Here is a 22504-nt window from a genome sequence, read left to right on the forward strand (position 1 = left end):
GAGCGGAGCGGAGTGCAGCCTCCCGGCCGCCCCAGCAAGTGGGAGGTCAGGCGGGGGAGGGCAGCCATCACCGGGCCGCCTAGTCTACCCCAAGGAGCTCCAGGAGCTGGAAGGGCCGAGAAGTGAAGCCTAGGCGCTGTCACTCTGGCCTGGCCCCCCACCCTCAGCCCAGGTGGCCCCCAGGCCGAGCTTCACAGCAGCCTAGGGCCTCCAGGCGCCCCACCCCCACCCGCCTCCTTCCCCCTCCTCCCCAGCTGGGCCCTGGCTCTCCGACCTTGCTCAGGCTCTGTCCCCGCGCTCCCCAGGAAGCCCAGCGTTTATAATTTGGAGAGAGATTGTAAATACTGGCAGACCCGCCCTGGGCGCAGCAGGAAAGCCAGAACTGTGACCTGCCCCTGCTCCCGCCCCCAGGGGCCTTTGGGAGTGAGGAGACCCGGAGGAGAGAGACTGCAGACACCCTGGGCCCTGGGCGGTCCCCAGCAGGTGCTGGAGGCAGGGAGCTGTTCCTCCTCCTCTTCCCACCGTTCTCTCTTCAAGTATTGGGCCTCTTTGGTTTCCCTGATCTCCTGGCCACACCTGTTCCTGGGTACTTACTCCAGAGGAGCTCACGAGGTCCCCACACACACTCTCCCCAAAACACTTCATGGGTAACAAGTTTCTGCTTATAAGGCTGTTATGAAACAGACCAGTTTTCATGAAACTGTTTAAATCACATAACCTCCAGTGGCCAAAGCCCTCCTTAGAGCAGAGGATCCAAGTCAGCACACGGCTTCCCAGCTTCAAAAAGAGCTGGACAAGGGCCAGGACCACTGGAAGACTCCGCCACTCCTTATCCCCCCCCCCCCCACCCCCAGCAGCACGGGGCTCAGAAACGGCCCCTCGTACCCTTCCCTCAGTCCCGGGGCCTCAGGTGTGGCTCCCGGACCAGGCGTGCGGCACAGAGCGTCAGCCCCTCCCCAGGTGAACAAATGTGTTATAAGCGTGTGCGTCCTTCAGGATTCATGCGATTCTCAAAGGACCTGAGGTCTCAAGAACGCAGAGTCATGCCCGTGGGAAGAAGCCACAAAGCCCCACTGGATCAAAGCCTCCGGCTTCTAATCAAGGGCCTGTTCTGGTGCACAGGGAAGTGTGTCCTGGCAGAAAGAGCATGGTCCTAGGCGAGGGCTGGGTGGAGTCAGATTCAGGCCGGTCCACACTCCAGGACCGAACCAGGGGTGATGGTGGGGTGACGGTGGGGCCAGCTGGGCTGGTGGAGGAGCTGCAGCCTCTGGTGGGAAGAAGTGCCCAAGGCCAGGGACTGGCCGGGTGGGAAGCCCCAGCCCTGTGCCTGGTGTCCGATTCCCTGTGGGACTGCTACACAGGCCACTACGGTCTTCCAAACCCGTTCTCACGTCCACTGCAGCAGAAAGGCGTCTCCCACTCCCTCAGACGCCCTTGTCTGTTTCTGGAGTTCTTGAACAAGTGGAGGGGGGCCCGTCCCCTGGCCGCTCCCTTCTCCCCTAGAGGCCTCCTCAGCCCCCTCCTTCAGGGTATACCTCCTCCACGGACCTCGAAGGGGGCGCCTCTCTCCCTGCCCAACACCGAACACCTCAGTCCTGTGTGCAGCAGGGAAATAAAGAGAACGTCACCTCCTTTATTTTATACATGATGCTTCTTTTAATGCAGCCAAAACATGGTATTTGCTTTTCTTAGGACCACAACTGATCAGGATGCAGTGACTAGTTTATTTCTTATAATACCTGGGCTCCTTAAGGGGCCAGAAGACACATTACATCCAGCCCGTCAGGGAGCCAGAGGGGGCCTGGGGCCTCTGCCACGCGCTGGTAGGCCTGCCTCAAGGCAGGGTCTGGCCGCGCACCGGAGGCCGGAAGAGGCCGAGGCGGCAGTTGGTCTCTCAGTCTTGTAAATTGGGGACCAGGGGCCGCTCACCAAGCTCATCAGGCAAGGGCAGCCCATCTGCATGCCTGGCGGATTCTAATGGCTTCCAGGGCAGAGAAGGGCACGTGCAGGGGTTCTTTGCACCTGCCCTGGGCCAGGGACACCCGGGGTCTGGGGCTTCTTCCAGGGCTGGGGCAGGCCCCTGGAGCATGCCAGTCCCCGTCCACCCCCTCTCAGAGACAAGAGGGAGAGGAGGTGTAATACTGTTTAAAATAAATTTCTCATCTACAAATGCATCGGAGGAGAGACGTGGGCACCGTTTTTCCAGTTTGCAAGCAGGGGGCTGAGACGTGCACGGTCACCACGTGGCAGGGGTGAGGGGCCGGGGTGACTCCTGCACAAGGTCCCCTCCCTCCACGGCCAGTGCGTCTGCCCGCCAGGCCCAGCTCCCACCTGCGTACCCACATCCCCCTGCTGGCCCGGGGGCTGGGGGAGGGGTGTCACTGCCGGTTTCGGCTGCCCAGCCTCCTGCGGTCCTTATTCTGACTGCGCTGAGGGTCATCCATCTTGTGCACCCGGAAACATTCCTTGAGGTTTTGGGACCGAATCTTGGGATTCAAGATCTCCTCCGTCATGTTGCTGGGGAACCAGCCTCTCTCCTGGTCGTGCAGACGCTCACCGAAGATCCACCCTGCACGGGGAGGGCACGGGGTCGGTCAGGAGCTCCCGCAGGGGCCTGGCTGAGCCCTCCTGCTGGCACAGGAGTCCAGCGGGCCTTCCCAGAGGAGCCTGCTCCAAGAGCCCCTGCCGGAGACCTCAGATTGGGTTTGTCCCTCATAGCCTGGGGCGGCGCTGCCCGGACACCCTCCAGGGAGCACGGTATGTGGGTACCGCTGTGACGGAGCCAGCTAGCTCTGTGCCCCAGTGCGTCCCAAAATTATTGCCTTTGGAGCCCACTCCCAAGCACTCAGTCACCCTAAGCTGTCCCACATGAGGTCGGGGGTCCCCAAGGGTTTTCCCCAAAGCAAGAAGCATCCCCTGGGCCGGTGGGGGAGATGACCGGCTGGTGGTTACGGGGCCTGGAATGTCACATCGCCCTCTTGCTGGCATCCCTCTCTGAGACTCCCGAGGGTCGGGTGGTCAGCGGAGGGTGGCTGTCAGGAACTGGCCAACCCCAGCACAAGGCCCTGGCTCTCCTCCTCCCCCAGAAATCACCTGCAGTGCAGGGTTCCTGGCAGGTCCCAGTGCAGGGCCAGGACCTGGGCTCTGAGGGCCTGGCGCCACCCTCTGCTGGCCTCGTGGGGAGGCTGTTGTGCTGTTTTATGCTGGGGGAGCAGTGGAGGGAAACACTGCTTTTTCGATGACGGGGAGGCCCTGGTGTGTGGGACCAGCAGAAACGGCCTCCCCGGGAGGTCACCAGCCCGAGGCCTTCTAGCCAGGACCTCCAAGGGGAGGAGCTGGGGAGGGGATGTGCCGTTTTGGGGGTTCTGATGAAGAACACCTGATGTTGCAATAGGCATCAGTTTTTGAGGGGAAGGGAGTGAACCTCATTTGATACTAAGGCAAGGTGACCAGACATCCCGATTTTTAAAACGCCGAGGGACGCGGAACAAATTGTTACAAAGCGGGACTGTCTCGCCAAAAGCGGGACGTCTGGTCACGCTGACGTCAGTTCCTGACCCTCCTTATACTAAGGCCATTGACTGGGCTGGGCGGGTGGCTTCTGGGCCCATACACGGCTCTGAGCCCGGTGGTCGGGGCTCACCTGGAAGCTTGTGGCAACTATGGAGCTTAGAGTCAGGGTCACAGGTGGGGTGAGGGTGGTGGGCCCAGCCCAGGGCCATCGAGGGAAGGCGAGGCACGGATGCTCAGGCTGGGCCTGGTGTGAGGGGGAGGCGGGCCTTGTGGGTTGGGGGGAGGACAGCAGAGACCCTGGGAGAAGCACCTTCTCTGGGCTGAGGAAAAGCTGGGGAAGCCAGGACGGGCAGAGCGGTCTAGGGGAGCAGAGACGTGCCAGCTCCCGGGCTCGCCTACCCGTCCGCCAGCTTCTCCCCCCGGGGCCGAGCCTCATCCTCAGGCTGTTGCCCGTGGGGGCAGAGTCCGGGGTGCCTGAGTGAGCGCCATGCCCGGCCCCTGCCTTACCGTCTTCCGTCTTGTCCAGGATGTTCAGGATGTCCGCCAGCTCCAGTGTCAGCTCGTCTGGCTGCTGGGCCACGTACGGGTGCACGCACTGGACCTGGGGGCAGTCTGGAGGGAGGGAGGGAGGTGGCACATCCTCCTCTTCCACCACCGCCCTGCCCCCACCCAGCCACCCTGGGCACGGCCCAGCAGCTCGTAGGGACGTGCTACCTGTCTCGCAGCAACTGGAGAGAGGTCATTTGAGGGAGGGGGCTTGGCTCCAAAGAAAATGAGAGGACAGTGGCTGGGCCTCGGGTAAAACATCACACCCATGAAGGGAGGGACAGGCAGGGAGGCTCCTGTTCGAGGCTTCAGAAGGACTTCTTGAACCCGGACGAGGTCCTGAGAGCACGTGTGGGATGCCCAGGACACAGTGGACACTGTCAGGGCAGCGGCTAGCGGGCAGCTGGGCTGGTGCCCTTTTACATTTTGTATGGTTTCCAGACGACTGACGACCCCAAAGAACACTGGCGTCCGCCTTCTGGGCCCAGACTCCTCATGGTTTCCCAGGGGTCAGCCCACTGATATCCCCCACTAGGCGCTAAGCCAGCAGCTGGCACCTGGGACCATCGCCAGTCAAAGCGGGCATCTGGAGGCCGCGCAGGCCTCTGGGAACATAGGCTCGGAAGCATCTGGGGCTGATGCCACGGAGGGCCCTCCTGTCCCGCCCAGCGGTGCCCTGGTCCCAGGGGCCACTTACCCAGCAGCCGGGACGTGAAGGAAACAAACTTCGTCCTCCGGTTGGGGGCCAGAGAGGTCATCCAGCGCTTCATCTCACTCCTGGGACAGGGAAGAAGACAGATGCCCCAACCGCAGAGCCATGGCCCCTCAGAGGTGTGGCGTCGCGCGTCCGGCAAGTCCGCGCCTCAGTCCCGAGCTTGGCCCAGGACTCCGGCGGGACGGGTGCCCAGAAACCAGCCAGAGCCTGGGGGGCCTGACAGAACCTCCCCCGGGACTTTACAAAGTCAGCTGGTGAAGGTGAGCCCTGTGCAAACCCCAAAGTTCACTCATGGACGTGCGCTCGGCGGGGTCAGCTGCCCAGAGGCCATGACCTGTCAGCAGTGTCCGCTGGGGGGGACTGGAGCAAAGAAGGTGAAGGGATTCTCCCAAAGGGGAGGGGGTAGGTGGAGGTGGGCAAAGGGAGGGGGAGGGATGGAAAGGGACTGCTTGGGGTGGTGGGAGCATGATGCCGCGTGCAGAAGGTGTTTTGTTGAATTGTGCACTGGAGACCTGTATGGTTTTGCAAACCCATGTCATCTCAACAAATGTCATAAAAAGTGTCAGCTGGAGAAGGTCAATGTCACGCAGTGGGGACTGGTCCTAGATGGACTGGGTGGCACCTGTGACTCGGGTGAGAGGGTGTCTCCCCACATGGATCGCGGCTGTGCCTCTCAGAGCCCTGGGCTGCAGGACAGGTAGCCTGGCTGCTCAGAGGGTGAAGAGATGGGCCTCAGGCCACACAGCAATGTCTGCCTGGCCCAAGGGTTCTATAACATCTCATTGGAAAAGGGGGCCCGCCCCCATCTGAGTCCCTGAGGGAACACACGTGTTACACACACACACACACACACACACACACACACACACACACGCACACGCACACACACACACACACACACACACGCACACGCAGCAATGTGCTACACCTGACTAACCCGGGACAGAAACGCTCACCACAGGTCTGGGATGGGAGGAACAGAACTGGGCGGGCTGAGTGCAGAGCCCTGCATCCCGGCTCCACCTGGGATGGTGACACGAGGGGGCTTGGTCCAGGGCACTCACTGAGAGGACGCCTTCAGCATGTAGGTGGCCTCCCGGTCGTCCGCGTTCTCCAGCAGCCGCAGAATGAACACGTTGGCCAGCGTCTGGCCCTGGTCCTCCAGCTCCTCCACGCGGAGCAGGCCTCGAGGGGCCGAGTCAAACACCTGGTACTTGTCTCTGGGGACAAGGGTGGCAGGCGGGCATGTGGGTCCCGAGGAAGCCTAGGGGTCCCAGGGGACTCCTCACCCTGGCCGCCAGGAGGACCAGCCCCCTCCCCACACCGCCACTCCTCACCCCCATCTCTGGGGGCCCCTCCTGAGCTCCTGTCCGCTCCCCCTCCTGTCCTCACCCCCCATCCCCCGCCCTGCACCCAAACCGCCCCTCCCGTGGTGTGGCTGGGGGACTGACACCGCCACTCAGCTGCTCTGCTGAGCACTCACTGTGTGTCAGGCGCCGAGCTGGCCTCTCCATGTCCCTAAAGCCTCATTCAAGCGGAGGGGGATCTGAGCTGGGAGTTTTACATTAACTTGCCCAAAGGCCCAAGGCTCCATAAGAACGGAGCTGACTTAACCCTGACTGAAAGCCTGAGCTCCGTGCACATCCTTCGGCCTCCCCCCACAGCTCACCCCACCCCGGGCCAGCAGTGCCCGGTGCTTACCCAGGGATCTGCCGGCAGATGACCAGCAGGTCGTTGAAGAGGAAGAGGTAAATTTCCTGGAAGAGCTTCTTGGTCCGCAGGGTGCGGGAGGTCTTGGGGCCTGACATCTGCTGCAGCTCCCCCTGCTTCAGCAGCCAGCGCGAGTGGGAGATGATGGGCACCGACTGGGCGGGGGAGGGGGGGCATGTCAGGCGGCGGTGCCCACGCCTGCCCGAGGCTCCCCCGGGGCCCTCACTGGAGCAATGAGCACGAGGAACAGTGTGCAAGGGCTGTGCTGGGCCCAGAGCACACACAGTGCCCGTGGGAGGAAGGGGCGAGTCCTAGGCAAATGGGGAGGGCAGCAGGGTGTGTATGTGTGTGTGTGTGTGTGTGTGTGTGTCCATGTATGTATGTACAGCTGTGTATGTGTTTGTGCCTGTTTGTGCAATTGTGAGATATCTGTTGCATACGTATCTGTGCATGCTTCTATATGTATGTGTTAGTGTCTAAGTGTATCTACGTGTAACTCCTGGCTGAGGCTGGTGAGGGGATCACACACACAGTTCCCCACATGAACACCTGTGTGTGTGTGTGTGTGTGTGTGTGTGTGTGTGTGATCCCCTCGCCAGCCTCAGCTGGTGTGATGCAGAGTCAGAGCAGGGGCCAAGTTCGGAGGGAGAGGAGGGGGCTGGGTTGTGTGAGGTCCCGGCGTGGTGGCTCAGGGGCAGGCTCCTGGCCCCTGGCCCAGCCTGGCAGGTGAGATATGTAGGGGTCCACAAGGCCATGTCTGCACCTCGACTGGGGCTCAGCCCCCAAACCCAGCATGACCTCAGGGGCCCTCGGTGGGCACTACATGTTCATGTGTCCCCAGCACCAAAATGCAGGCCCCGAGGCTCACTGATGCCTGGATCTTTACGCAAAGTTGGGGAGAAGGTAGGTAACTTCCCTCGGAATTTCCAATCTTCCAGCTCTAAGAATCCCTGGCAGCTCCCTTTCAGGTACTTGTTGTAAACACACAGTATATGAGAGCAGGTGGCTGCAAGCTCCTTGCCCACCGTCTCTCAGAAGGCAGTCTAGACTAAGGTGACCAAACGTCCCGCTTTTGGCGGGACAGTCCCGATTTTAAACAATTTGTCCCGCGTCCTGTGACGTTTTAAAAATGTCCCCAATCTTTTCAAAAATCGGGACTTTTTAAAAACGCCTTGGGACGCAAGACAAATTGTTTAAAATCGGGACTGTCTCGCCAAAAGCGGGACGTCTGGTCACCTTAGTCTAGGCCCATGTGGTGGCCTGGCCACAAGGGGGCTGAGGAGTGCCCTCCAGTCAGGGGCTCAGAGTCGGCTTCTGAGAGGTGACCCTGCACTGAGGCCCGGGGGTGGCCGTTTGAGGATCCTGGTCAGCGATCCAGGCTCCAGACCAACTGGGCTGGATGGGGACACGCAGATGGGTGAGGGCTCACCTTGATCTTAAACTCCATCTTCTTCTGAATGCTGATCATCTGCTCCGTGCGGCTCATTTTCCTGACGCCCTCGTTGCATGCTTTTACCACCTGGGACGAAAAGCAGGACACATCAGGCCCCTGCAGCCTGCTGTCCCCGGCCACTTCCTGCTGCCCCCGCAGGCCCCAGAGGGTCAGACTGTGTGCCTCAGCTGGGACTGAGCGGCCCGACTCAGTCAGGCTGGAGCCCCCTTCTCTAGCATCTTCTGGGACAAAGGCAAAGTGGGAAAACTTGTCAGGCTGTTAGAAAGCAAATTTAAACAATAAGATGTCCTTAGTCTAAGGTGACCAGTCATCCCGCTTTTGGCGGGACAGTCCCGATTTTTAATAATTTGTCCCGCCAAAAGCAGGACCGCTGGTCACCTTACCTTAGTCACTTGTCAGACTGGAAAAGACGAGGCTCCAGGACGGCGAGGTGTGGGGACCGAGCCTTGTCACACACTGTAGGGGAGTGAGGGTCCCCCCTCCTTCCCAGGAGGCATTCTAGGCACAAAGAGGTCTAACAACTGCATTTCCCGGGACTTCTGGGGACTCGTTACAGAGAAACAATATTCTGCCCTGGGTCATGGGAGTCCAGAACAGAGCCCGGCGCCTAGCAGGCGCTCAGGATTTGCGAGTGAGGACGGTGCCCAAGGCGTGTGGACCTGCAGGTGGACGAGGAAACCCATCATCGACCTGAATGTCCACCAGCTGGAATTGATTAGCACTAACATATCCGTATTACCAAGTTCTCCCAAATCAGTAGAAATCGCAGTAACTTTACAAATGCGCTAAAGTGGAGAGCAATGCTGGCTTGTAAGACCCAGTCCCTTTTTTGCAAAGAACACAATCGTGTGGCCGAAACCGGTTTGGCTCAGTGGATAGAGCGTTGGTTGCGGACTGAAGGGTCCCAGGTTCGATTCCAGTCAAGGGCATGTACCTTGGTTGTGGGCACATCCCCAGTAGGGAGTGTGCAGGAGGCAGCTGATCGATGTTTCTCTCTCATTGATGTTTCTAACTCTCTATCCCTCTCTCTTCCTCTCTGTAAAAAATCAATAAAATATATTTTACAAAAAGAAAAAGAACACAATCGTGCGTGCACATGCCTGTGTGGAAAGAGGTCTGGAAGGGCGGGCACCAGCGTGTCAGCAGTGGGTGTGGGATAGCTGGTGTGGTCTTTACCTTCCTCTTGCTTTCGAGCACTGTCTGAAACGTTTTATATCGAGCATCAACTGCTTTTATACATTAGACAAAAACCTTGGTAAAAAAAAAAAGTAGTTTATGAGAAATAGGAGTATAACTTGCGTTACAAGGACAAGGGAGAGGACAGCAGAAAGGAACTTGGGCAGCAGAACGTGGTCTCTGAGCGTAGGGAGACCCCCGGGGGCACGGGGGCCTCTCCCAGGCCTCGGTGGTCCCTGGACTCCTCTCCTGTGACCCAGGGCTGACCCACAGGTCATTGCCTCCCCAACCCGCCTGCTCAAGGCCCCCACCTTTCCCCACTCGGAGAAAGTACTGTTCTCTGATAAGCAAAGGGGGCAACTGCCAGAGGATTTGTGGGGCCAATTGGCCTGAAAAAGCACATACGGAGAGTTGGGAGAAACTGAAGCATAGTACCTCCATCTTGCATTAAAAACAAACACCTGCTGTTTGAATTCCCTGCTGTTGTTAGATGGCCCCTAGTCTTGTAAACTCGGTCATTATAAACTCTGTCACTTTAAGACAGTCTGTTATTCTGTAAAATGACTTTTGTTTTTTAGTTCAAATAATAGAAAAAGATAAACTTAACTGCCCGATTAATTTAACCTTGCAAGCTAGCCATCCAATGTAATAGACTAATACTGATAATAATTAGGCCAAGTACAAACTCATTATGTATTCAAGGTTACAACTGCCTGTAACAATGACTCACACAGAGCCCTTTGCAATATCTGCAAACAGAGAGGCTCGAAAAGTATAAATACAGAAAACTTCCTGCATGGTTTGCTCAGAGATTTGGAAAAAGACACAATAAACAACTCCTAACTGATGGGCTCGTTAAGGTGTTGTATCTCATCCGCTGATTTACGAAACAACGAAACCACTGCATTAAGGTCCAAAGTCCTGGTGGCTCAGGGTGGCTTGGAACCATCATCAGCCGCTCCCCGAGGCTCTTCCTTTGACGGAGCTGCTGTCTCTCGTACAAGGAGTGGAAAGGACTTCCCAGCACCCATGCTTATCCCTGGCGGGGTCTCTGCATGACAGAGTGGCCACCCCCGCCTCACACAGCTGCCAAGAACTGGCCCTTGGCTCTAGCAGACACACCCGAGACAGCAGCTCAGACAAGAGGGAGCCACAGGAGCCCAGCTGGAGAGACCGGGCGTCAGAGAGACCGGCACACGCTCTGCTCTGCGGGCAGCTGCCGGGAGGAAGTGCTCTCTCCAGGGTCCGGAGCAGAGATGGTTTCTCCACTCCCAGGCTTGGCAGGGCCCCTGAGTCCTCTCACAGAGCGAGGGCAGCTGCAGCTGGGGCTCTGGAGAGCCAGACCAGCCTCGGAGAGTCACAGGAGCGAAGACACGGGAAACAGTCAAGGACAAGCGTGGGGTTTCTCAGGGCCCAGACGCCTGCAAAAGGGAGCTGCTGAAGCGCCTCGGGCCTGTGGGTGGCGCAGAGATCTGGGGGAGAGCCCCAGGCAGCTGCCGAGGCCACCCCGCACATCATCAAAGGAAGACAGCGCACTCTCTGAGCAGGGCACTCCTGGCCCAGGGACTCTTCTGGATTCCAAAGCCAAACACTAAAATGAATATGCAGCTTCCAAAGACACAGCGGCATGGGAGGGAGCAGGAGCAGGAGGGCGGGTGTGGACAAGGAAGCAATTTATTGGGAAAAACAGAGAGAACGCATGCTCACCTGTTCCAGCTCTTTGTGGGCGTCCAAGGCAGTGCATTCCCGCTCAGACCGCTCCTCCACTCTCTTCAGGATGTTCTGAGCACAGGAGAGTCGGCATGAATTCTCATAACGGCCATTCCTCCCCTCTCCGCCCTGCCCTCCCTTTGCAGTGGCGGCCGCACTGCTGCACCAGTCCGCACAGCCTCTTGTTGCTGTGACATCCATGAACAAACAACCCTTTCAGGTGACAACAGAGGGCAGAACCCTCAGCGGGACCGGGGGCCGAGCTTCCTGACTCAAAGCCTTGCCTGGCTCTAACCTGGTAACCACGAGTCAGTCTCCTATGAGGATTAACCCTGAGGGCCAATCCAGAACCTGACACCTCCCTGCACAGCAAACAATGCAAAGGAGGTGACCACGTGCTGGTGGGAGGGACTGGAGGTGATGTAGACCTGAAAGGAGCTCCCTGCTTGAGGCAAGCACCCGGAACTCCCCTCCCCCTCCTCTGGGATTTGAAGCCAAGTCGCAATAACCCCAAAGCTTGGTTAACTTCGGTCTTATTGGTCAAAATGTCCCATTTCTGATCGTTAAATTTTCTTGAATTATCAAAAAAATGATGCGTACATTGCCTTTACCTATAGATCACAATTTTTGCTCTGCTCTCCAAACGCCGCATGGCTGCTGCCTCCCAGTCCTGTGTCTATACTTTGTGACCAGCTGGGTCCCCTGGGGAGGTTTGGGTGTGTCGGAGCACAGTCCTCTGCCCTCTGCCCTGTGCAATGGCTGTCTGAACAGTGCTGCTGACCACTCCGTTCCTTACAGACACCTGGACGGTAGGTAGCAGGCCTTCACGATGCTCAGCCTCTCTGAGACCAGACCAGACTCAGAGCCTTGCTGCCTCTGACGCCCCTCAGCCACCCCGCCATGGCCTCCTCTGTGTGGTCACCTGCCCAGCTCTGTCTGCAGCCAAGCCAGAGCCTGCAGTCATTGCAAATGCTTCCTTGCTCCCTCACCAACATGGGACCACCAAGCTTGGCATTAATGGTCCCCCTGTGCCCAAATCACCATGGCTCAGGCTCCAGCTTTCCCTCTGGAATAAAACTCCCTCCCTGCATGGCCTCAAACCGAGGGTGGTGCGGCTTCTCAGCCAGGTGCCCGGGACCTTCACACTACTTCCTCTCCCTTCCTTCCTGGGCACGGTGTGTCCCAGCGCTGGGTCTCCGGGTCCCTTTCTGTCCTTCCTTGATGGTCTCCCTAATAAATGCCATCTCCGTGCTGAGAGTTCCAGCCCCTTTGACTCTAAACTTGAATGTTCAACTGCTCAAAGTCATCTCAAGCTCAGCTATTTCAACCCTGAACCTGGGCTGCTCCCCAGCCTGTCTCCCCCACCTTCGGAAGCTGCTCCAACTAGAAGATCTTTCTCTTCCTCCTGCTCCTCAGAAGCAAGTCCCAAGCTCAGCTCACTCACTTCTCTCCAGGACCCTTCCACTCTCCACCTTCCAGCCACGCCAGCCATGCCATCCTACTTTTTAAAGTTGCTTCCTAACCCTTTCTCCCCTTTCACTCTTGCCCTCCTGCCCGTTGCTCCCCTCAGGGTGGCCTCTATGTGCTCTTACAGATGTCAGCCAGGTCAGGTGAATCCCTGTCACACCGAGGACAGAACCCCATGTTCTACCGGGCCTCTTAGAGCCCCCTGCCTCCATCTCCATACTCACTCCCGCCATATCCCCCGGCTCCTCAATGGCCTTCCTGTCTGTGTATCTGACTGCCCAGGGCCTTTGCATAAGCTGTTCTATCACTTGGATGGCTCCTGCCTGTCAGCCATCTCTCAGCTTACATGTCACTCATCCGAGATTCTTTCCTGACCCCCCAATTGGCAGTGGCCAGGAAGGCACCCACGTATGTCACCCAGTTTCACTGTCCTCACAGCCATGACCATTTCCTGGATGTGTGTGTGCTGATCTCTCCCTCTCAAGCTCCTTGGAAGAGGTGAGCACCCCGCTGCTTGGCATACAGTAGGCATTTAATTAGGATTGGTGGAACAGGCTCCCTAGAAAGCCAGTGGAGACCTGACTGCCCGAAGGATGTGCAGCGGAAGTATACACAAGCCCCGCCTGCCTGCCTGCTGGGTGGGAGAGGCGGTACCTGCACCAACAGCTTGAGGCGTGTGATCCTCTGGAAAGGCAGGATGAGGAAGGAGGAGAGGGGTAGCCCCCTGCACTTGGGGTCGAGCTCCAGCTGCGCGATCAGCTCCCGGAAGGCCGCCTTCTCCTGGCTGGGAGCACAGACACGGGAGTAAGCCTCTGGCTCCCCACCCACAGCCTCAGAGGTACCGGACAGCCCAGGGGCTCCCAACGCCCATTGCTTGATTGACTGATTCATTTTCATGTAAAGTAGCGGCTTCACATGCCTGGCCCAAGGAGACTTGGCCGAATATGCTGCGTGTGGGAGGGCATGTCTATGAGTCAGAGGCACAGCCGATGGTTTGCCCAGCAGGAACCTGTGGCGAGGTAAACCCACGTAGTGACAGGAACTGGCAGCAGCTGGAGGCAACCGCCAGGAGCCTGCCCTCTTCCTGCCAGGCGGAGTCTCCTCAGCCGCAGATGGACTCAGCCCGGGGCCGGGTCCACAGCTGGCCTGCAGCTGTCGAGGGCGCCCGGAAACTGCCGCTGGAGTTAGACACGGGCCCTCACATCAGCAGGGACATGAGGCCTCTGCCTGGGGCTCAGCCCAGACAGTCTGCTCTTGCAGCCATGCCAGTGCACTCGAGGGCACTGTGATACCTGGATTCCTGTCTTCTCATGTTGGTTCTCAAAGCTGGCTTCCGAGTCCCTCCAATCCCAAACATAAAACACTCCCCCTCCCTGAACACTCCAGCTTTAAAACATCCACAGGGGATGACAGGGTTTGACAGGCCCAGGGAAGTAAGTGTGGCAATCACATGTCACTACTTGGGAAATTCTTGCATGCCCCATCTAAGAACACATCCCTGGTTACACTGCCATGACGCCCAACATAGAAATGCAAAGGATTTAAAAGAGGCAAGTTGAACCCTAGCTGGTTTGGCTCAGTGGGTAGAGCATCGGCCTGCAGACTGAAGAATCCTGGGTTCAATTCCCAGTCAGAGCACATGCCCAGTTTGCGGGCTTGATCCCCAGTGCGGGGTGTGCAGGAGGTGGCCGATCAATGATTCTCATTATTGATGTTCCCACCTCTTCTCTTTCTCCCTCTCCCTTCCTCTTCAAAATCAATATATATATATATATATATATATATATATATATATATATATATATATATATATATATTAAAAGGCAAGTTGACTGAAAAAGTATCTTGTCAACTGAAATCCCAAGAAAGTTTCCTAAATGGGTAGATTAGCAAGAAATTCAAGGGCATTGCTGGGTAGCCACCAATGAGACTTCCTCCTGCCTATCCTTGTTTTGTCTCTAGTTCATCTCAATTTCCTGCCATTCTGGCCTCAAGCTGTCCAGCTCAAACTCCCTTTTCTACACCTGAGCTCTGCACAGCTGACCATCTCAGGATCAATATTTCTCTAGTGACATGGAACCCCTCCTCCCCCACCCCCCTTCCCAGGAAAGCCAAGGTCCAAGGGCCAGGGCTCTGTGTCCCCGTGAAGCATGGCCCGTGGCCGCGCACTCACAGCAGCTGCTTGTAGGTCCTCTCCTGGTAGGTCTGGTTGCTGACGTAGGTGATGTAGACCGAGAAGTGGTTGGCTGCATAATGGTGCACGATGTCACACACGTCCGAGATGACAATGTTCTCCTCCATCCGGCGCTCCAGCTCCAGGAGGAACCTGCAGAAGGCAGCGGTGGGGTTAAGGGCGCCTGGGTGGAAACTCAAAACACACCTTCGCCATTGGGTCTTCCCCGGACAAACCAACAAACACTATGAGATGAGATCCCAATGCCGGTGGCACAGCTGATCACATCAAGGAATTACTGTCTAGTTTTTTAGGTGGAAATAGCATTAGGACTACAGTATTATTGAGAGAGAGAGAGAGAGAGAGAGAGAGAGAGAGAGAGAGAGAGAGAGACAGACACACGTATACTGACAGAATTACAGGTGAAATGAAATGATGACAAGGATTTCTATCAGCCTAGCTGGCATCGTTCAGTGGTTGAACATCAACCTATGAACCAGAAGGTCATAGTTCGATTCCCGGTCAGGGCATATGCCCGGGTTGTGTGGGGTGTGCAGGAGGCAGCCAATCAACGAACTGCTCTCATCATTGATGTTTCTATCTCTCCCTCTTCCTTTCTCTCTGAAATCAATTAAAAAAATTTTTTTTAAGGATTTGTATCAGATCCCCTGGGTGTCAGGCAGGGGTGGGGACATGCTGAATCTAGGTGCTGAAGTATGAGCTCGCTACAGTGGTGTCTCTATTCCGCATGTTTGGAATCTTTCCTAATAAAATATAAAGAAATGCATAAATAAAAAGACCCTTCTCCTTCCAGCGAAGGTGAAGCAGCTGAGGCCGAGGGCTCTCGGCCTCCCATGCCCAGTGCAAACGGAAAGGCGAGGCATCAGTGCTGAGCAGGGACCTGCTCGGGGTCACTGGGAGCCAGCAGCTCTGCCACACCTGATTTCACACCTGGACGCTCGGGTTGGACCACATGATCCAAAGCCGAGTTCTGCACTTTTCTCTGTAAAACTCCATGGCCTGCAGTGAAAATAGTAAGTGGTTCTTTGACCCTAGCAATAGGATCGGAGTTCATCCTTCTTTGCAGAAATCAGTTGTAGGTAGATGCCTGCTCCTTCCCACTAAGCATGTCCCATCCTTCCTAGGGGCTGAGATATAATCACAGTTCTGGGAAACACTGCCAAACGGGCAAACACCCTCCCATGGGTGAGGTGGAGGCACTAACCGAGGGCTGCGCTCCACATGGCTCCGAGGGTCTAACCCCACAGGCACCAGGCAGGGGTTATGACTCTGTCAGGATAAAAAACAGCTTACACGGACACCATGACCTGCCAGGACACCACCACACACCCTCCTGACTGTGGGATGCACAGACACTTGTGCTCATGGAAGGACCTACAGCCACAGTCCAAGGGAACATGACTGACTGCCCTGCTAGGAGGGAGGCGGATCTTTGGATTAAATTATTTATTCCTGTCCTATCATAAAAAATTCCAAGCCTACAGAAGTAGAGAAGCCCAGGTAAGGAGCACTGGCCACTTGCTCCAGCTGCCCCCGGCAAGAGGGCAGGGTGCTCACCGTTGGCTGACGGCCATGACGTCCAGGACGTTGGAGAAGAGGATGTGTGCCTCAGACGGGTGCAGGATCTTCTTCAGCCGCTCGTTCTCCATGAAGTGGGACACGAGCAGGTTCAGGCTTTTGTAGTAGGAGGCCTCAGAGGTGACCAGCTCGAACATGGCCTTCATCAGGGACACAGGGGGGGAGGAGACAAGAGACAGTGGTGGGATTCAGTAAGGAAAAACACCAATCACCAAAACTGGTTTGGCTCAGTAGATAGAGCGTGGGCCTGCGAAATGAAAGGTCCTGGGTTCAATTCTGGTCAAGGGCATGTACCTTGGTTGCGGGCACATCCCCAGTAGGGGGTGTGCAGGAGGCAGCTGATGATTCTACTTGATGTTTCTAACTCTCTATCCCTCTCTCTTCCTCTCTGTAAAAAATCAATAAAAACATATTAAAAAAAAAAACAAAAACACAAAACACACCAACCAACCAACCAGTCAACAAACCAACAAACATCTATACATATAAAAGGCTAATATGGCAGAAACCGGTTTGGCTCAATGGATAGAGCGTCGGCTTGGGGACTGAAGGGTCCTGGGTTCGATTCTGGTCAAGGGCATGTACCTTGGTGCGGGCACATCCCCAGTAGGGGGTGTGCAAGAGGCAGCTGGTCGATGTTTCTCTCTCATCGGTGTTTCTAGCTCTCTACCTCTCTCCCTTCCTCTCTGTACAAAATCAATAAAATATATTAAAAAAAAAAAAAGGCTAATATGATAAGTGTCTGACCGTCCGATCAGTTGCTATGACATGCACTGACCACCAGGGGGCAGACACTCAACACAGGAGATGCTGTGACGTGCACTGGCCATTTACAGAGAAAAGGCACCATGGACCTGGCACTGACAAAGCAACACTTGGCTTCCTCTAAGTGGGACACAGGCCCTGCTACCATCCCAGAGCGACACCCCACTATATCGCAGCTGACATTGCTGAGACCCCATGGCACAAAATGCAGCCCACAGCCCAGCCCAGCCCAGACCAGAAATGGTTGCTGTGGGTGCTGGGCAATGATGTCCCTAGCAACGCCCACTTCCTCTCCCTAGCGACTAGTCTCCTTGGTGTTTCTTCAGTCCAGGAACACAACTTGCTTTATAGCCAGGTGGAAATATCTTACACTTTAACCAAGTGTCTGAAGCATTTTTCTGTGCCTCATCTCATTTGATCCTCACAGAAGTCCTGGAGTAGGTAGATAGGAGACTCAATGGAATCCTATTTTCTTTTCATTAGCCCGAAAAGCAGAGATTTAGAAAGCTTAGAAACTTGATCCCACCAAAAAGAAGTAAGAAATGGTGGACCTTAAAAATGACTGCAGGTTTTCTCACTGTACAGAATATGGTCAAACACTGCTGCACTTAAATATTTTACCCTTTGTTCTCCCTGTGTGATCTACAATAATAATCTGCTTTGTGTTGATATTTACTGCTGTGTTGCTAACAATTACCTGAAAGAGAAGTTGGGTGTTTCACTGGGCTGAAAAAAGCTTAGCTAAATCAGAAAGCAGATCTAATTAAGCAATATATATATATATATATATGGCTCTCGCTGGTGCCAATTGCAAGTGTGTGTTTCTGTTGTTGTTGATCGTGAATTTGGTTGACAGTTCTATTATAGAGAAAGGGCAAATACCGATATTAAAATATTTCTTCTAGTTAATTTCCTTTCAATGTGCAAGAATTCGAGCACAGGGCCTCTAGTATCTATATAAAACACATTGTCATAGTATCTATATATAACGCAGATAGCCAGAGGGAGAGGGGGTAAAGGGTAGGTAGAGGTGGGCAAAAGAGGGGAAAATGGGGCTGGAAAGAGACTGCTTTGGGCAATGGGCTCACAATGCAGTGTAAAGAGGAGCTTACTGAGTTGTACACTTGAAACCTGTATGGTTTTATGAACCAATGCCACCCCAATTATCTCAACTTTTAAAAAAGAGGAGAGAGTGGTTACCACTGCAGACCCGCCCTCAGGAGAGTGCCCACCTGGTTTTCAGACTGACACCCAGGGGCTTGGCCAGGGACTCCAAAGGGAAAATGAGTGCTGATGCCCAGGGCCTGTCAGCCTCTGCCATCATCCAGAGGCGGCCACCAATCACAGACCCTGAGCCACCAGTAGTGGTGGGAGCCGTCCCCACCCCCCAGGTCCATGGCATCTGCTGCCGACCTGAGACAGTGACAGTGAGAAGAGGCGCTGAAGCAGGCCCTGGCCACAGAGAGCACAGCACGCAGCTGCACTGACCAAAGAGCTGCGGGCCCAGCACTGAGCGAGGACCCACCCACCCTCCGCTCTGCCAGCATCTGCCCAGGGCCCAGCCCATGTCTCACTCCCTCAAGTCCTGCCTGGCAAGACTGAGACTAAAGGGGCTGAGCCTGAATCACGGCTAACTGGTATCAGCTGAGCCCATTTCCCACAACACTCACCCCCTCTTTCTCTGTTTATAGGCGATTAGTCATCTGGAATTTGTTTTCCCGGGTGTTTTGTCTTCATTTTATATGTCAAAGTATTTGCCACATCAATAAAGTTGTTTTTTCCTTATCAGTATTATTTTTATTCTCAGTCATTCAAGACTTTCCATGGCAGCATGGAGCTGACAGGGATCCAGGCCCTGCTCTTTCTTCATTCATTCATTCATTCATTCACTCACTCACTCATTCATCCATTTGTTGCAGATTTATTGAGCATGACTGAAGGGTAAGTGCCGACCTTCAGTGAACACCACAAACTCCCTGCGGCCATGAAGTTGACACCCCAGGGGAGGGGGCCGGGCAGAGAGGAGGACCAGGCACCGGGGCAGGAGGAGAGCAGAGGAAGAGTGTGTGTGAGTGAGAGTGATGTGTGTCACCTGCTACAGGGAAGCCCTCCTGGATGAAACAGGCACTTACGACCCAGCCCCAGGGCCCTCTGTGAACCAATGCCACCCCAATCAGGCTCACAGCTCTCTGCAGGGCTCATGCAGGATGGTTGTCTCTAGGAGCCCCATGGACACTCAGCTAGGCTGACCTGAATTTTATGAATCACGGCTGGGTCACCCGGCCTGGGTCAGCAGGAGGGCCTGGCCCAGGACGTGGCATTGGGGCATTGGGGCTGCGTCCCACCTTCGGCAAGAAGGCCCATTCCAGGGGTGCCCGTGCAGGGAAGGCGTGAGGGCTCCAGGAGGAGGCGGCCAGTGAGGTGGCGGGGCTGGCCCCAGGCCACTGGAAGGTATCAAGTGGGGAACAACAGGCTGCCGGGAACATGTTGCGTAACATGTTGAGCCCGTGCCTCTGTGGCCTGGGCCAGAGACACAGCCTGTGCCCACAGGGCTGCGGGGGCTGCGGCCTGGGCTCTGAAGCCATGCCCACCCCCCCAGGCCTCCCCTGCCACACTCAGGAGGCACTAGAACATATTTTTCTCAGTAAATTTAGATTTCCCTCCAAAGGAAGGAAACAGCACACCAGAGAAATCACTGGCACTCAGCTGCAGGGTGAGCTTCAGGCAGGAGGCGTCTCCCTCCTCGGGGACTGCAGACAGGGCTGGCACCACAGCAGCTGCCCGGAGACACCCACAGGTGTGCAGAGCCAGGATTCCACTCTCTCCCCCCACCCACCCACCCCCCGCCAACACACACACACACACACACACACACACACACACACACACACACGGCAGCACAGCACTGGGTTCCTCCTGGGGTTCAGAGACGTCAGGCAACTTCAGGACTGGAGTGGCCCAGAGCTCATCTACCTGGACCACCCGTTGGAGCAAAGAGCTCTCAGCCTACCAGCAAGGGGGGTGACAGAGGAAGCAGGGATGGTGAGACCACCTGGAGGAAAATAACCTGCTTCTGACCCAGGAGGGCTGACTACCCTTCCCAAAGCAGAGCCCTGGTCCTTAGGAACTCAGGTGACTGACCCAGAAATGTCTGTGAGCTGACACAGTTTGGCTGTGTTGTATTTCCCCGTGGGCCCGGCTGTCACATGGGGACAACTACCTCCTGGCATTGCTGTGGGACTAGGGATCACATGTTAAATGTAAGCCACACATGAAAGCATTGGGGTGCCTGGTGCATGCCACACCAGCAGTCCAAACCCAAGCCTTAGCAAGCTCCCACAGCTGAGCGCCAATTGCTATGTTTGCTCAAAGTGATCTGGTTAATGAGTCACAAAAAAAGTACATAGTAAAAAAGTTTCAGTTTTAAAAGACACAGGTGTGCACAGCAGCAGAAGTGCCAGTTAAAAGCACAACGAGATACCATCAGGGACTTGGCACATCGGTCACGATAAACTCCCTGGAGGACAGTATAGGGAGGGAGCCAGCACCCTCACACACGGCTAAAGTGTGAAGGTAAGTTGGCTGTATCTCCTCAAAATTTTAAAAACATGTAATCTTTAAACCAGCAATTCCCCCTAGCATTCCCCACGGTATAGGTCTCAGCATTTTATTACTACAAATAATGCTGCAACGAACACTTATTGCAATTGTCCAGCAACATCGTAAACCATGGTTCCTCATAAAGCTACCAAGAGACAGAGAAGACGGAGCAAGAGGAGGAAGAGGAGGAGGAGGAGGAGGAGGGGAGAGAAAAAAGAGTGGGGTTCTCGACTCAGACTGACATGGAAAGATTTAGAGCAACGTACATAGTATTTCACCGCACTCGCGCTCGGGCCCTGACCAGGCTGGGGGTGGGGAGACTCCCCTTCACTATAAAGGTTTGCTCTTTTTGAACCTTATATCAGTGCATCAAATACTTACCCAAAGGCTTCAACCTTAAAAACGACAAATGCTAACCCTGTCACTTTGTTAAATTGTTATAGTGTCTCTGCCTGGAAGTCATAGGTGCTTGCTTCCTGGTGAAACCCAACAGGAGCTCTCTGGGGTTCGGGTGATGGGCTACTGTCCACCTTAAGTTAAGGTGCGAACACCCCTGTTCCCTCCCAATGTGGATTAATTTGCTGAATTGTCCCAAAGAGACAAATACATGATTCAGTGAGGGTTGCTAAATAAAATAACAATCACAATTTAATTTTTGATGAAAATTCTCAGTAACTTCCTTCTAACCGGGATAGTTTTCTTTTGGAAAAAAGAAAAAGAAAATAGATTTAAGTTCTACGCTGTGAAAATAAGTTGACAAGCAATGGAAACGCACCCCTGATGTCAGAGGCCGCGGGGACAGAGGGTGAGTTGTACCCTAACTGGCCAGCTCCCCTGGGGAGACCCGGGGGCGCCCCGCGCAGGTCTCCTCCCTTCCGGCTCCCGGCGGGGTGAAGCTGGAAGTCTGGGCCTGTTGGGGCTGTGCTGCCACACTGCCAGCTGGGCAGGACGCCCCGCGTGAGTGTATGTGTGTCCCTGTTTCCTTGGAGATGCTCAAAATATTCCCTGCTCATTTTTCAAAATCTACACACCCGGCTCCCCAGACCAGGGCCGTGGCGAGCCGTCCAGGGCGGGTGAAGATGCCCCTCGAATGAGAATGCCTATCTGAACTGAACCCGACGGGCAACCGGGACCGGGAAAGATGTGGCCTAAGGAGTGCCCTGCAGCCCGAGCCTGGCCTCCCACTTTGGAAACTACCTCGAAACAACCTATGATACGAGCTACAGCAACAAAAAGCCACTTTCAACCCACGGTTTAAGGGAGAGCCTCGCTGGTTCCCATCAGCCTGAGCGGGGTCCTCCCTGGTACAAATGCACAGGACAGACCACGTAGACGAGCAGGCATTCAAAACTCCGTGTGTGTTCCACCCACCCATGTCAGGGTCTCGGACCCCAAGGAAGAATCAGATGCTTCATTTTTCCCAGATAGAATACAGGAGGGGGCACATTCTAAGCACAACCAAGTCTCTCTCTGTCCCTCCCTTTCCCTCCCAATCTCTAAAAATCAATGGGAAAATATCCTTGGGTGAGGATTAACAAAATAATAATAATAATAATAATAATAAATTAAATTAAATTAAAAAAATAAAGTGATGCGTTTGACGATACAAAAGGATTCATCGTCCCCTGTGGTAACTCTCCTTGCCCTGAATTCTATGCTGTCTGGTTACACAGCGTGTTCAGTTTTCCAACCTTGTCCTCCAGGCTCGGAGTTAAGCAATCCGCAGTTATTGCTGTACCTCATGCCTTGGCCATGAACTCTGCTTCCTTATCTTGTGCTGTTTGGTTTTGTGCTTCTCTCCTGTTTGCTTTCCTTTATTGCAAAGGCCCTGCTTCCTCTACATTTAGCTTCGCTCATGTGGTGGGAGGTTTATATCCTATTTTAAGTTCTACTAGGATTTATCTCTAAGCTTTCCAAAATATTAAAAACCTTCTCAAATTATCCAGGTAAAAAAAGACCCAGCTCCCCTCCCCAACACACAACCGGTCTCTTTCCCTGGCTCTGAGGATCAAAAGGGGAGAAAAAGGCCCCAGGGTAGTAATATCGGGTGAAAGAAACCAAAAGCAAAATTGTGTGC

At 55.1% G+C, this 22504-nt stretch overlaps 1 protein-coding gene across 4 annotated transcripts in view; it reads right to left on the minus strand.

Annotated features, from left to right (window-relative positions):
• Nucleotides 1-1632: 1632 nt before the first annotated feature.
• The window catches only part of NGEF (neuronal guanine nucleotide exchange factor), a 91350-nt gene continuing 70478 nt past the window's right edge, over nt 1633-22504 (minus strand). For 3 of the 4 annotated variants that reach the window (XM_045575256.1, XM_036420617.2, XM_036420620.2), the window contains 10 exons: nt 16042-16202; nt 14464-14616; nt 12945-13074; nt 10821-10895; nt 7914-8003; nt 6476-6639; nt 5839-5994; nt 4757-4836; nt 4021-4125; nt 1633-2569 (listed from right to left, as the gene is read on the minus strand). In XM_045575256.1, coding sequence (XP_045431212.1) covers nt 2379-2569; nt 4021-4125; nt 4757-4836; nt 5839-5994; nt 6476-6639; nt 7914-8003; nt 10821-10895; nt 12945-13074; nt 14464-14616; nt 16042-16202 — 1305 coding nt within the window. In that variant the 3' untranslated portion in view covers nt 1633-2378. The remainder of the gene's footprint in view (nt 2570-4020; nt 4126-4756; nt 4837-5838; nt 5995-6475; nt 6640-7913; nt 8004-10820; nt 10896-12944; nt 13075-14463; nt 14617-16041; nt 16203-22504) is intronic. The other variant, XM_045575257.1, reaches the window with a different exon arrangement.

The sequence above is a fragment of the Pipistrellus kuhlii genome, unplaced genomic scaffold, assembly GCF_014108245.1.
Source record: "Pipistrellus kuhlii isolate mPipKuh1 unplaced genomic scaffold, mPipKuh1.p scaffold_m20_p_7, whole genome shotgun sequence".
NCBI lineage: Eukaryota > Metazoa > Chordata > Mammalia > Chiroptera > Vespertilionidae > Pipistrellus > Pipistrellus kuhlii.